Source organism: Gymnoscopelus braueri (genome assembly GCF_963280865.1).
Source record: "Gymnoscopelus braueri genome assembly, chromosome: 14".
NCBI classification, from domain to species: Eukaryota; Metazoa; Chordata; class Actinopteri; order Myctophiformes; family Myctophidae; genus Gymnoscopelus; species Gymnoscopelus braueri.
The window spans coordinates 28,244,486-28,257,462 of NC_137619.1; the positions used below are offsets into that span (position 1 = coordinate 28,244,486).

General features: G+C 42.6%; 1 protein-coding gene across 1 annotated transcript in view; it reads right to left on the reverse strand.

The window, feature by feature from the left end:
• The window catches only part of lrpprc (leucine-rich pentatricopeptide repeat containing), a gene marked incomplete at its 5' end in the record, with an annotated part of 69,466 nt that overhangs the window by 8,061 nt on the left and 48,428 nt on the right, over positions 1–12,977 (reverse strand). The window contains 5 exons of the mRNA XM_080450418.1: positions 646–761; positions 2,389–2,516; positions 6,089–6,293; positions 7,155–7,243; positions 12,803–12,929. Of these exons, the coding sequence (XP_080306544.1) occupies positions 646–761; positions 2,389–2,516; positions 6,089–6,293; positions 7,155–7,243; positions 12,803–12,929 (665 nt within the window). The remainder of the gene's footprint in view (positions 1–645; positions 762–2,388; positions 2,517–6,088; positions 6,294–7,154; positions 7,244–12,802; positions 12,930–12,977) is intronic.

Here is a 12,977-nt window from a genome sequence, read left to right on the forward strand (position 1 = left end):
GCAGGCCAATTTCACACAGCCTACCCAGTGTGGTGTGGTGGGATGGAGGGAAGTTTCCCCCTCCGCTTTTACTATGAATGAGAGGGATATGCATCTGGATAAATAAGTCAACTAGAGGAATGCTAGATGGATGTTGCTATACACACACAGACGTTTTTTTCCCAGTGCTTTTCAGAGGCTTATCTTGCCGTTGCATCTGAATGTTAATTGAACTCTGACAGTGTACAAATCTCCGAGTTATCAATGGATGAATTAACAGAAGCATCAGAAAGCTAAACACTTTCTGTGTGATGAGAACAAACCTTTGTGGTCTCTCTGTTTTCTGAGAGGGAAACTTGGCCACCAGCACTCCATTATCACTTTGGAATGCAGTAATGCATGCAGGTACACTATATCCCAGATAAAGTGGGGATTGTTTATAGGTTTTTTTCCAACAATCTTTCCCTAGTAACGGTTATTGAGTAAATGGCACGACTTGTAATTCTGAAACTACAGTTCTGCAGTTTCTGGAACCGTGAGCTGGTTTTAGTTATCAATTCATTCAGAGGCTTCCAGCTATAGAGGATTAACATACACAAGCCCACCCCCAACACACATACACACCAACTTGAGGCATATAGACGGACAGTATGGACACACACTTACCGCTAGCATGAACTTTGCATCCTCTACTTTGTCGATCTCTAGTAGCTCCAGGAAGAGGTCTGTGGCTGGCCTGTAGCAGGCGAAGTGATTGGCTAGGCGCTCTGCCATAGCACTCACTGTAACACACACACAGATTAATAACTATCATTAGTTTTATGATACACGTGATGATATAGTTGAATCTAAGGCTGTTAAATACTGTATATCATTTTCACCAACATGATATTTATAATTTATAACACGGCTTGGTTGAATGCTTGATTCTGATTGGTCAATCACTGAATTCATCGGTCTGTTATTTTTGATTAATGACCGCTGAACTCAATAATAGACTGCTGTCTAATCAAAGACTCACGCACCTGGCTCATATCAATCTGATTTTTGCAGCCATGTAAACAAACACACATTGTCATTTACAGCTAAACAGTACACTCAAGAATGTTTTTGAAAACATTTGAAGCTAGAAATAGACAATGCAGCAACCGAATATTGATTATATTTAATCAACACTTCTCGTTGTTTTCCGGGCCGATCGTGCTGCACTGGATGCACCTGCCATAAATTAATGGACTATTTTCATTACTGTAAGCAATGAAATCCTTTTCAAATCAATGAAATCCTTTTCAAAGCGAGCAAGCAGGTCATTTTAACAAATAAACCCCTTCAGGGTGATAAAGACTGCTTCCGCTTCGCATCAGGGTCTAATCACTGGCTTTATTCCTCAATAATGACCTGCTCCCCATTGATTATCTCTTGCATGTATGATAAAACTCAACTGGCTAAACAGTGAAAGGGATTGATGTTTCATGATTAATACTGTGATCACTCTTAAAAGGACCATTATGGCGGCATGCTTATATAAGACATGTTTTTCTTTGTCTTTCATTCATTTCAGTATGGTATGAAAATGAAATCGCATAGACTTGAAACTTGCTTGAGATACTGTAGGTAATCCAACACACAAAATATGAGTATGAATAGGTTACTTTATCATTGAGTTTTTTTTTTTCTAAATTTTTATCCCGCGATTTTTGTAACCCATTTTTTTTTCACCCGGTGCCAATTTCCTAAGTGATCCTGGGCACTACACCAGCCCTACACCAGTATTACACCTGTCACCCCACAGTAGGGAGGCCAGGGCCGAGCTCATGCTTCCTTCAGGCATGAGAGCCAACTGACCTTCTTGTCACCTGACAGGGGGGAGTTTTCCCTGGTTGGACGTAGCGCGTGGAAGGAACACGTTATTCCAACCAGTTCCCTTCCCCTCCATCAGGCGCCCCGGCTGTCATGGGGGAGGCGGTATAGTGACCAGGATTACTACATGTTTTTGTGAGGGTATTAACTACCCTAGGAGACACGGGGAGAACATGCAAACTCCACACAGAGTAGGCCCTTTCGCCAACCCCACCTAGGGTATGGGCGCTGATGACGCGGAGGAGAAGACACGCCCCCAGTGCCCACAGCGTCCCCGGCGGGAATCGAACCCAGGACCTTCTAGCTGTGAGGCGACAGCGCTACCGACTGCGCCACCGTGCCCCTCATTATCATTGAGTTTTAATGCATTTTAAAGCGCAGATTAATTTGAATTTGGAAACAGTCCCCGGAGAAAAGGCCATATTACAAAATAAATGATAGGTCTATGACTTATTAAAAAAGCATTTCTAATCTTCCAGGTTTCATGACTACAAACTGTAACACTGGTTTGTCTATCATTGTTTAATATCCGGTGTCGGTCTGTCTTACGTTTGTCCATGGCCTTGTCGTTGTTCTCCTCCAGGACCTTTCTGAAGACGAAGGACATGCTGGGGAATAAGCTCCCTGGCTCTGTGTACAGTGCCTCCAAAATCTCTATAGCAGAATCAACGTCACCACTGGAAAAAATAAAAAAAATTACAGTTATTTGATATAAAAAAAATAACTACTCACCAACTGAATACCCAAGAGACATGCAAAGGAAACGTGCATTCGTCAGATATTTCATATACAATATAATACATCATTCCTTATGTTTCAATGACATTCAGTATTAAATAAGGTTCAGCTACCAAGACTCAAATTCTTTGCTTTCACAGGGACAAATGTGGTGGTCTATGAAAACCGGTAGGGTCGGCTATTTTCGACACCGTTGTGCAGCTAAGTATGAATCGGGTTATAGGACAACGCACCTTGTGGACAATGTCTTAAGCCGCCTGTCAGCTTACACTAAATAGCCGATCTAGGCTTAATGTTTCCTTTATAACCCCTCTCCACTCATGCAACAGTCTAAAGCGCACCCCCCATACACACACACACACACACCAACACACCGCACAATGCTTTTCTGCTGACGCTGCCACAACCAAACAGGACCTGGGCGGAAAATCTCTGCAAACCTCAAACAACTCAATCTGGCAACCCGGCTTAGCTAATAACACTTAACACTCCTCTTCCTCTTCTCCCCCTCTCCCCACCTCCTCCTCCTCCTATGCCACCAGCCGTTATGAATATTTAACGAATAGTGTAAGTGTATGTGTGTCTATGTGCGTCTGTGTTGGGGACGTATCCAGCTGATTGTTGCGACTGGGGACGTCTGAATAATTCAGCGAGGGTGGGAGGGAGGCTCTAAATGTGGCGCTCAGTTTTCCGGTGGCCCTGCTTGTGTTTTTTTTCCGCCCCGGCTCTTAAGCAGTCAGCTCGACTCAGGCGCGCCGGGGACGCACGTGTCACAGCTGCTCAGGGCTACCGCTCCCAGAGGTTAGGGTTCAAGATGACAAGCGCTCATTTCCCCGCCCGACCCGCCGGTGGCCAATCGGGCGTGAGGCCGTCCTCCCTTTATTTTATTTTATTTCTCAGTCTCTATTTTCTGCTGTCCGTTTTGAGTCTATGTCGGGTAGTGCTGATCGGGGCTAATGTAGGGCGATGAAAGTTTGATGTGCTGCCCGCTTTAAAAATGTGTTCGCTTGCTTTTTAAGACGATGAAGGCGATGCAGAGGATTGGCGGCAGAGAAGAGAGCATTTTGCCATTTGTTGTTTTAACACATTAAGGAGAGAATTTATGAATAATCCTATTAAGCTTGTGTTAGCCATTTTCATTTGCCTTCAGCATAATGCAGTAGTGTGTCACGATGGTCTTGCTCACAAACGCGTCGCCTGGTAATGTGTTATACGGACTGTTGGGTTTCAGCTTAAGTGCGGTGTCTGTCTGTGATTTTCTATATGGACCGTGTCCGTAATACAGAGCTGTACAATCCTTTATACTTCAAAATGTAGTTTTGACACGGTAACAAAGCTCTTGCAAAACAGCACCAATAAGTGAGCACCTAAATTACATACAAATTATTGTAAATTGTAAATTTTACTAATTAGAAATGAGATGAGTGGATCGTCTACCAACCTTATAGTCATCATATCCATGAATAGTCTCCAGTTTGTATTGTATTTTCAGATTTTCCCTCAACAGGCACCTGAACAACCTGTAGGAGTCTCAACAGGGATCACCCTCGCCTGCCGACTTCCCACAAGCGAGCACAGCCAATTATGTATACTAGTCCATGACCCGGTCGACGCATCCGTGGGGGGATATGCGCACATGATCTGGCAACCCGGGAGCCATTCATCCCATAGCTCGCGGGGCCACCCCCCCCCCCCCCCAAAAAAAAAACGGGCTTCGCAGTTCCGGGTACATGGTAATGGTCAATGGCTGTGTGCAATTTCAGATCAATAGCTTCAGCCACTGAGGAGAACCGGGCAGAACAATTTGGGTCTCACCGGAGGTTTGTGGAATTATAGGAGGATTGGAGCACCCAGCCAAGCTGGATGCACGGCGGAGGATTCAAACCTGTAGTCTCCGTGGTGGTGGGCAGGAACTTTTCCTCTATGATACCCGGACGACCCCTTTCCTCTGCCTTTCAAACTGCTGTGAGTAAGTGACTACATAAAAAACCCACTTGGGGACATTATAAATGATAAATTAACTAGATTATACCCAATCTATCTGCCTATTGGTCCTCACGACCACTCCCTCCCTGTCTGCAAATGGATATACTTAAAACTACCTGCAATTATACGCTGGCAAAACAGAGATCCTAGTCATTGGTCCTGCTAGACTCAGAACTTTATTTGATACTCAAAACCTACATATCCTACTTATCTTGCACTTGCAGTACTATGAGCACCTGTCAGTGGTCTTGTTAGTATAATGTGATCTAGGACTGACGGTCCTGCAGTTCACCTTCACACTCTGTGTCCTCAACTGATCTGCATTAGGCAGCACCATGTTTTATGGCAATTGCCTTACAGACTTTATTGACCCTTTGATATCCCACATTGTGATGTATTTATTTATGACTATATATTAAGTTATGATTGCCTTGCCTGTTTGGGGTCTAAGGACATGGGGCAATTCTGCTTCTTTTGTTCAATGTGGGCCTGTAAAACCCTGAGACTGTGATTAAGAGCTACAGTATACAAATAAACTTGACTTGAATCAAAAGTAGGTTTACTCTTACCAGATCGAAGTTATCAGATTTGTAGAACACAATGAGTAGCTTTGTCTCATGAAATGTGGTCCACAAATACAATTTAGTTTTTGTTTAGTTTTTTATATAACAATCAGCAATGAGTCAAGTAGGGGGAAAGGGACTGTCTAGTCTAGTTAGACATACTACTGTCATCTCCACAATCACAGAGTTTGGTCTTCAGAACACAACAGAGAGATACTGTACTTCCACAATCTAGGTCTACTATAATATTGGGTGGTGCCTGAGAATTTCCCCAACCATCTAAAAGATAACAAAGGGCAATACATCTCAAATGTAACCACACTATGATATTTTCTTGTTTATTTTAACCCATTGATACCTGGAACTGTGTCATTTTTAGATTTGAGCTAAAAAGCATATTTTACACTTTAGGCTATTCAAAAATAGCAGATATACAAGCTCATAGCGCGGCACCGAGTGCCGCGCTACGAGCTTGCATATCTGCTATTTTTGAAAAATCATGAAAATGTGTGCAAATCTTTGAACATAATATATTTTTAAAGCGAACATTTTTAACTCAAATCTTTGCTTCTGGGGGTCCCTGGAACAAAATATTTTGATGGGGGTCCGCGGCCAAATACATATAATTTTGGGGGTCCTTGACATGAAAAAGATTGAGCACCACTGATATAGAAACATAGGTTTTTCAGAAAACTGTTGGGATTTAGGAGACATGTAGAATCGGCTTCAGGTATCAATGGGTTAAAGTATAAAGTAGTTAAATATGTGTTATTTGTCACATCTGCCCTGTGCAACTTTTGTTTACGAAGCCTAAAAGCCAAACAGAAATGTAATCTTTATTGATGATGTTCCAATAATGTTCAACGTTAGAAAGGCAATTAAATCGTTAATCGCAATTTATTTGAGTGACAATTAATCGTCAAGTAAAATGTCACAATGGTGACGGCCGTTAGTGGTCTTACCTCCTGATGTGTGCGAGGGCCAGGTTGTTGGGGAACAGCATACTGGTCACAGCGAGGGGAGAGCCCAGGGCTTTGGTCAGGGAGTCCACCTCCTGGACGCCGGCTACATCACCTTCAGCACCCAGGGCCTGGACCAGGCGGGTGATGGCGATCGGCATGGGCACCTGGATCGCCTGCAGCATGGTCTTGAGTGTTGCAAGGGCGTCTGGAGGAGAGGGAGAGGTTTAGGTCAGTGGTTCCCCAAAGATTTTAGCTCGAGACCCAAAAAGAGAAATTTGATGCGTCTCCCCCGTGACCGAAACTGCTGAAAACAGCTGATCTACATGCTCACAACAATGCACCGTGTTTCACTAGTCCTTAAAACCTTTCTTATCTTATTAATGGACTTTTATTTAATATATACATTTCTTTTTTGTAAAAAAACAAGTAATTAACAAGTAAACAAGGTAATTAAAAACAAGATGTAGGAAACCAATTGTTTGCTAGCATTGTTTCCCAAACACTGGGTAAATATTCCCTTTATTTTTGGTTTCATACATTTGGTTTTTAATCATTATTTAAAAAAAAACAAGACCACTGACAGGTGCTCATAGTACTGCAAGTGCAAGATAAGTAGGATATGTAGGTTTTGAGTATCAAATAAAGTTCTGAGTCTAGCAGGACCAATGACTAGGATCTCTGTTTTGCCAGCGTATAATTGCAGGTAGTTTTAAGTATATCCATTTGCAGACAGGGAGGGAGTGGTCGTGAGGACCAATAGGCAGATAGATTTTTTTTTTCCAATAATTTCCAAAGAAAATTCTCAAGTTGTCATGAATTAAAAACAAGCTCACAAGCCACGAGCTTGTAGATCTGCTATTTTCTGTATTTTTTGGTAAAAAAATGTAAACCCACCCCCCCAAAAAATATATATATCATCAAATCATCCAAATCAAAAAAAAAAAATAATATTAGTTCAATTAACTGTTGTTGGTGTGTGTGTGTGTGTGTGTGTGTGTGTGTGTGTGTGTGTGTGTGTGTGTGTGTGTGTTTTGCATATACAGTACAGTATAATTGAGTTTATTACCTTTCCCTTGGCCTTTCTTGCTGAGTGTGACAATGAGCAAGCTGTTGGCCTTGTCATTGAGCTGAAAACCTGAGACACGAGTCTCAGCCCTGAGGGAGGGAGGAAGAGAAAGAGATGTTGTTTGGGCAGTGGTGGAAGAAGTACTCACATGTTTTACTTAAGTAAAAGTATCTATACTGCAATGTAGATATACTCTGTTACAAGTAGAAGTTCCATATTCAAAATGTACTGGAGTAAAAGTACATGGGTATCGGCATCAAAATATACTTACATTATAACAGTAAAAGTACTCATTGTGCAGAATGTCCCATTTCACAAGTTCAAAATGTATAAAAGATCTTTTGAAAATAGCCTAACTGTAAGCTCACAAAAATGTAGATATGCCGAAATATATATAAGGCGGAGTGGTTAAAACTTCTGAATGACTCAATCATTTCATCAAGTCTAATTCAAGTCTAAATAAACTGCAACTGCACATGGTGGACAATCTTGTTACGGATGTAAGCTTTGCCAAAAGACAGTGTTGATTAAGCTCATATGCTAAGATCAAACGGAGGTACTGAACATGTTGTCGTCTGCAATGGAAAACTAATAGTAGAGTCCACCACCTGTGTAATGAACTCAAGTCATTTTCAATTATACCATCACGTATTGTACTGGTTTACAAAAGTGATATTAACACATCCACCGCCAGAGGTTAATCTCATAATGTACTCACCAGTGCCAAGGTGTTTTTTTGTTTTTTTCATGTCGCCATAGATCTTGTTAAAATCCTTAAGATTGAGCCGTGAACGGTCTGTTTACATCCGCGAGATCTCCCTGTATCTCCCAGTGAAGATCGCGTGTCAAACGGGGCATCCATGTTTGAGTTAGAGCGGATTACGTTAAACAGTGAAATGCGAGGAGAAAAAACTACAGGAAGAGAATTGAGTTTCAGTTTCGTCTGTAGAATGGGAGCGGGCGTGATCGTCGAAACCGGATCCCAAATAATTCTATTTCCTGTCATCAAACCGGAAACGGAAGTGGATCAAAAAAATTCCGAAAGTGCACCCGGACCGCGCATGCGCGAAAAGACCGCAGCCCGTAGGACTACGGGCTCGGCGCTTAACACATTTACCGCCGGGCCCGTAGTTCTACGGGCCGTTAAATCCAACGGTTAAGCGCCAATCCCGTAGCCTACGGGCTGTGGTGCTTTTTCCTTTTTTTCGAATTTTTTTTTTTTTTTAATTTTCTAGGGGGACCATTTTCAGTGTAACACCACCCGATCGGACCGGAAGTGCGATCACGTTTTTTGTTTCCCGTCTGTCTCCATTCTAAGTCGTACACATAAACCCCTGTAAAAGCTGTACAGGACATGTAGTTTTTCATCCTCGCATTTCCCATGTTAACTTAAACGATCAGAACTCAAACATGGCGGCTCCGTTTGACACGCGGTCTCGACGAGTAGACACCAGGACATGTGCCCGTTGTTTACAAACAGTGGATCGGGCAATCTAAAGGATTTTAACGGGGCCTATGGCGACCTGAAAAAAACAAAAAACAACAATAAAACCTTGGCACTGGTGAGTACATTATGAGATTAGCCCTTGGCGGTGGATGTGTTAACCGTTGGATTTAACGGCCCGTAGAACTACGGGCCCGGCGGTAAAGGTGTTAAAGCACAGTTCAATCATCTTTAAGGAGCGTGTTCACTGTTCAGATCTTATCCCCTACCAAGCTCTTTATTGCAATGAAAAAGTAGACCGTTAGGCTGCTTTCTGGTAGTATGTCACAGTCATTAGAATCACTACCCATACCAATGAAAAGAATTAAAGCGTTTGCCAACACTTTATCCTAAAGTCAAGCACATTCTTTTCACAAAAGTAGCAAAATGCTATGTCAGGATACTGTACACCACAGAGGCTGAGGCAACATTAGTGCCAGGACAGACTGAATATATTTTTTGAGCTGCTGCTGTACCAAGATATTTATGTGAAGATCTCTGTTGTGCATTTAGGTTTAATAACCCGCCACGCCCTCGTCCACTAAAACGGTAGTTGTATTTAGAATAAAAATCACACCCAGTGTGAAGTGGGCGGTGTGGTCACAGTGGTCATCACAGTGATGGAAGTTCACTTAAAGAAAAGTAATATTGTGGACCAACCATTGTACACCCCTAACTTAAAAAAAAAAACATAAATGTGTTTTTTTTAAGTGCATAGTCCTATTTGGCCCGATTGGCCAATCACGGTGCAGGGTTAGGGGGGTACACTGGTGGCCAATCACAGCGCAGGGTTGGGGGGTGCAATCGAATGTTGATGTCCAAACCTCACATATAGGGGCGGTTTCACCGCCCAAAAATCACACCCAGTGTGAAGTGGGCGGTGTGGTCATCACAGTGATGGAAGTTCACTTTAAAAAAAAGTCTTTTTTTTTTAAAGTGCATAGTCCTATTTATAGGTTATCAATTTCATCATGTGTCTCGCTAGCCAATCACAGTGCTGAATAGAGTCAGCCAATAGAGTCAGCCAATCACAGTACAGCTAGGGGTGTACTAATGCTAGGGGTGTACTAATTATGAGCCAATCACAGTACAGCGAAGGGTGTACTAATGAGGTGTCCCAACCCCACTTATAGGGGCGGCAACACCGCCCAAAGATATATGCAGAGAGATGGGATAAACAGATGAGAGGAAATAGAAAGGGATGGGGAAAGGACAAACGAAAGGAGAAAATCTAGTTGAGCCTCTTATTGAAATCAAAGCTTGAATCGTTTTTGAAGTGTGTGTTGTGTGTGTTGTTGTGTCCTGTCCCTGTATATGTCTGTTTTATCAGGGACAGACGAGGTGAATGCTGTGGTGCTGAAGCCTAAGGAGCATTCTCCTCATCACTTCTTCCTTCTACCCTTCTCTTCCCTTTCACCTCAATCACGCAGTCCTCTTTTTTTTCTTTCCTTTCTAATACAGTCCTGCCCCTACCACGGATTAAGCCTTCCGCTCAATTGAGCATCAGGGCTGTCGCCAATCCTTATCGCCGCAGTGTCTCTGGGGCTGAGTAGCAGCCGCTGGCCACGGTAATACAGTCGCCAACGGATTCCAGTGGAGACTTTAGCAGTGAGGGTTTAAGTTTTCAGTTTCAGAGAAAAATCCGTTGGAAGCCTCACTTCTCCACACTCATCGCTACTCTTTTTCTCTTTGGCCCCACAAGTGTACCTTCAATGGTCTCAACTCAATCACCTTCCCTGTGCTCTCTCTCATCATCATCATCATCATCGATCTCTGCAAATCTCTTAATCTTGGCATCACCTGCTGCTCAATTCTGTACCGATTACCCCAAAATACACAATTAATGTTTAAATCTTCTTCATTAACCTCATGCGTCTTCACTCACGCATGAGGTTGGTCTTCCTCCCCATCTCATCCTCCCTTCTTCGTTCACCTCCCTCATGCCTCTCCTCTCATTCAGGAAAGAAATTAACTAAGCTTCTTTTCAGATAGGAGACAATAAAAAGTCAAGGGGTGTGTGTGTGTGTGTGTGTGTGTGTGGGGGGGGGGGGGGTCAGTGGAACATGGAGTGAAAATCAATACGATAGATTTGCAAATTGTACGAGAGCACGCTCTGCAAAGGACTGCCAGGGGAGAGATGGAAAGAAGAGGCAGGGATGAGTAGAAAGTGGAGGCAAAGGAGATAATTGAAAAAGAAAGAGAGACAGACATACAGAAACGGAGAGAAAGGGGATTACCTAAAAAGATCAGGGGTTTCTCACTAAGCTCAGATCTTTAATTCCTCTGTCTGTCCATTTGTCCATCGGCTAAAGCCCTGATATGTCCCGCGGTAGCAACACAACACACACGATACATTACTAATCAGCGGAAGATTGACTTTTTTGCACAAAGTCATCCGCTTCTCGGAAAACCAAAATTAATCTGTGTGTGTGTGTGTAGGGGCTTAGTGAGGACTGCTGTTCACATCCAGGGGACGGTCAGGGGCCGTTTGGGTCAACACACAATCAGTGTGTAATCCTCATTGAGGAGCTGCAAGTCTTAGCCTGAAGTGAGCCATCATCGGAAACAGAGGGGAAAGCAGGGGAAAGTAGTTACGAAGGTCTATGCTGTTATGTTTAGAAGCATGGTCACTGAAGAAAAGAATGCACAGGATGCCTAAAAATTTAAATCCTTATTTACTAATTGTAATTGTTGTGTTCTGTAAATTGTTTGAAATGTTTGTGTTGGCTCTTGATGCAGCAATCGCTGGAACCTCTGAAATATTTTTTTTTAATAATATGCATCCAAGCAATAGATCGTTGACATCTTTTTTATTTTCTATGACAAATGTTGGGCACATAAATATTTTATTTGGGGTTTGGCACTATTGTAATTGATTTTGCATGAAGAATAAGGCATTCTAATAACATATACACAAAGTTTGAGGTATACAAGTTTGCTCCCAAGCAGATGTGAAATTCAGCGTACTGTATGTCTGTCAAAATCCATGCACAAAAATAATTCAATGAATCATACTCATGGAAAAGTTGCGGATATGCGCATAAATACAAATTATGTGCAGACCCGAGCTTAGTGAATGAGGCCCATTATTTCTATATTGTTGGGATGCTGTTGGGATTAATAATCTGAAATGAAGAAAAGATAGAGAGCAGTACTGCCGAGTGCTTTTGTGTAGAGGCATACAGTATTCATGTGCAGATGCAATGATATCAGAGGCCTTGGGATGATGTAAAGAAATTCGGATAAAATAGGGTATGGGTTTTGGAGAATAATCGTAATATTTTCATGTCATATCAAATAGGAGTGACTCAACCCACGAAGATAAAAATGTATCTTATTTATGTAGTTTTAGTCCAGGGAACCCGAAACTTTAAGTTATGCTATTAACAATGACAGACCAATCTATCCTATATAATTTATATTCAAATTGGCTAATGGGAGGACCGGCCGGGCGGCGGGGGGACCAAGTCATTACGCTCATGTCACTATGACTCAGCCATAACCATATAAGGAGTTCCCAATGCAGCTACGCCCAAATATGGAGTTGTCTAACCTCAATGTGTCGTCATGGCATCAGGCGCAAACAAATCAGTGAGCTCCATATACAGGTATGGGCACAAAAGGGGGCATGCCATGTATGGGCATTCTGTATACTGATGTCATCAGGGATCTCTATATATGGGCATAAAAGGGACAAGGACGGACAGATACCGAGATATCCATATATGGGCATATCGGTCGGATCAGCGGTGCAACGTAGGTGTGAGGGCTGCGTAGCAGACCGAACTCTTGATGTGAGGGCTCTCTAGATGTGAGGGCTGAGTAGCGGCCTGAACTCTAGATGTGAGGGCTGCATAGTGGCCGGAACCTCTAGTAACATAAAAGTTCAATCCCTTTATTCTATTCTACTGATGACACCAAAGACACTGAAGCCATGCCTGTTCCCTCATTGGATTCCACACTGGCTAACACCGTAAATTATTTATCCATTTGTAACTGTGAGAGTGAACAAATGTAACCAATTTGGTTAAATGTGTGGATTTGAATGTGCATTGTCAGTAAAATCACTGACAAGTGGTATTGGCGCTGAAAGAATAAAGGTACTGGTTGGCATCATAGCAATGAGGTTAAGAGCACAGAGCTCAGGTGCTGCTGAGTCACTCACATGTCTTTCACCTGCATGGCATCCTCCAGACTCCCCTCAGCCAATAGCGTGCGGATCAGAACATCATAAGCGGCAGGACTCACAGACACCCCTTTCTTTTCAGAGTCTTTCAGCAATCCATAAGCCTCTGTAGAAAAAGTTAAGTACTTTTTTAAATGCAAGTAAAAATAAGATT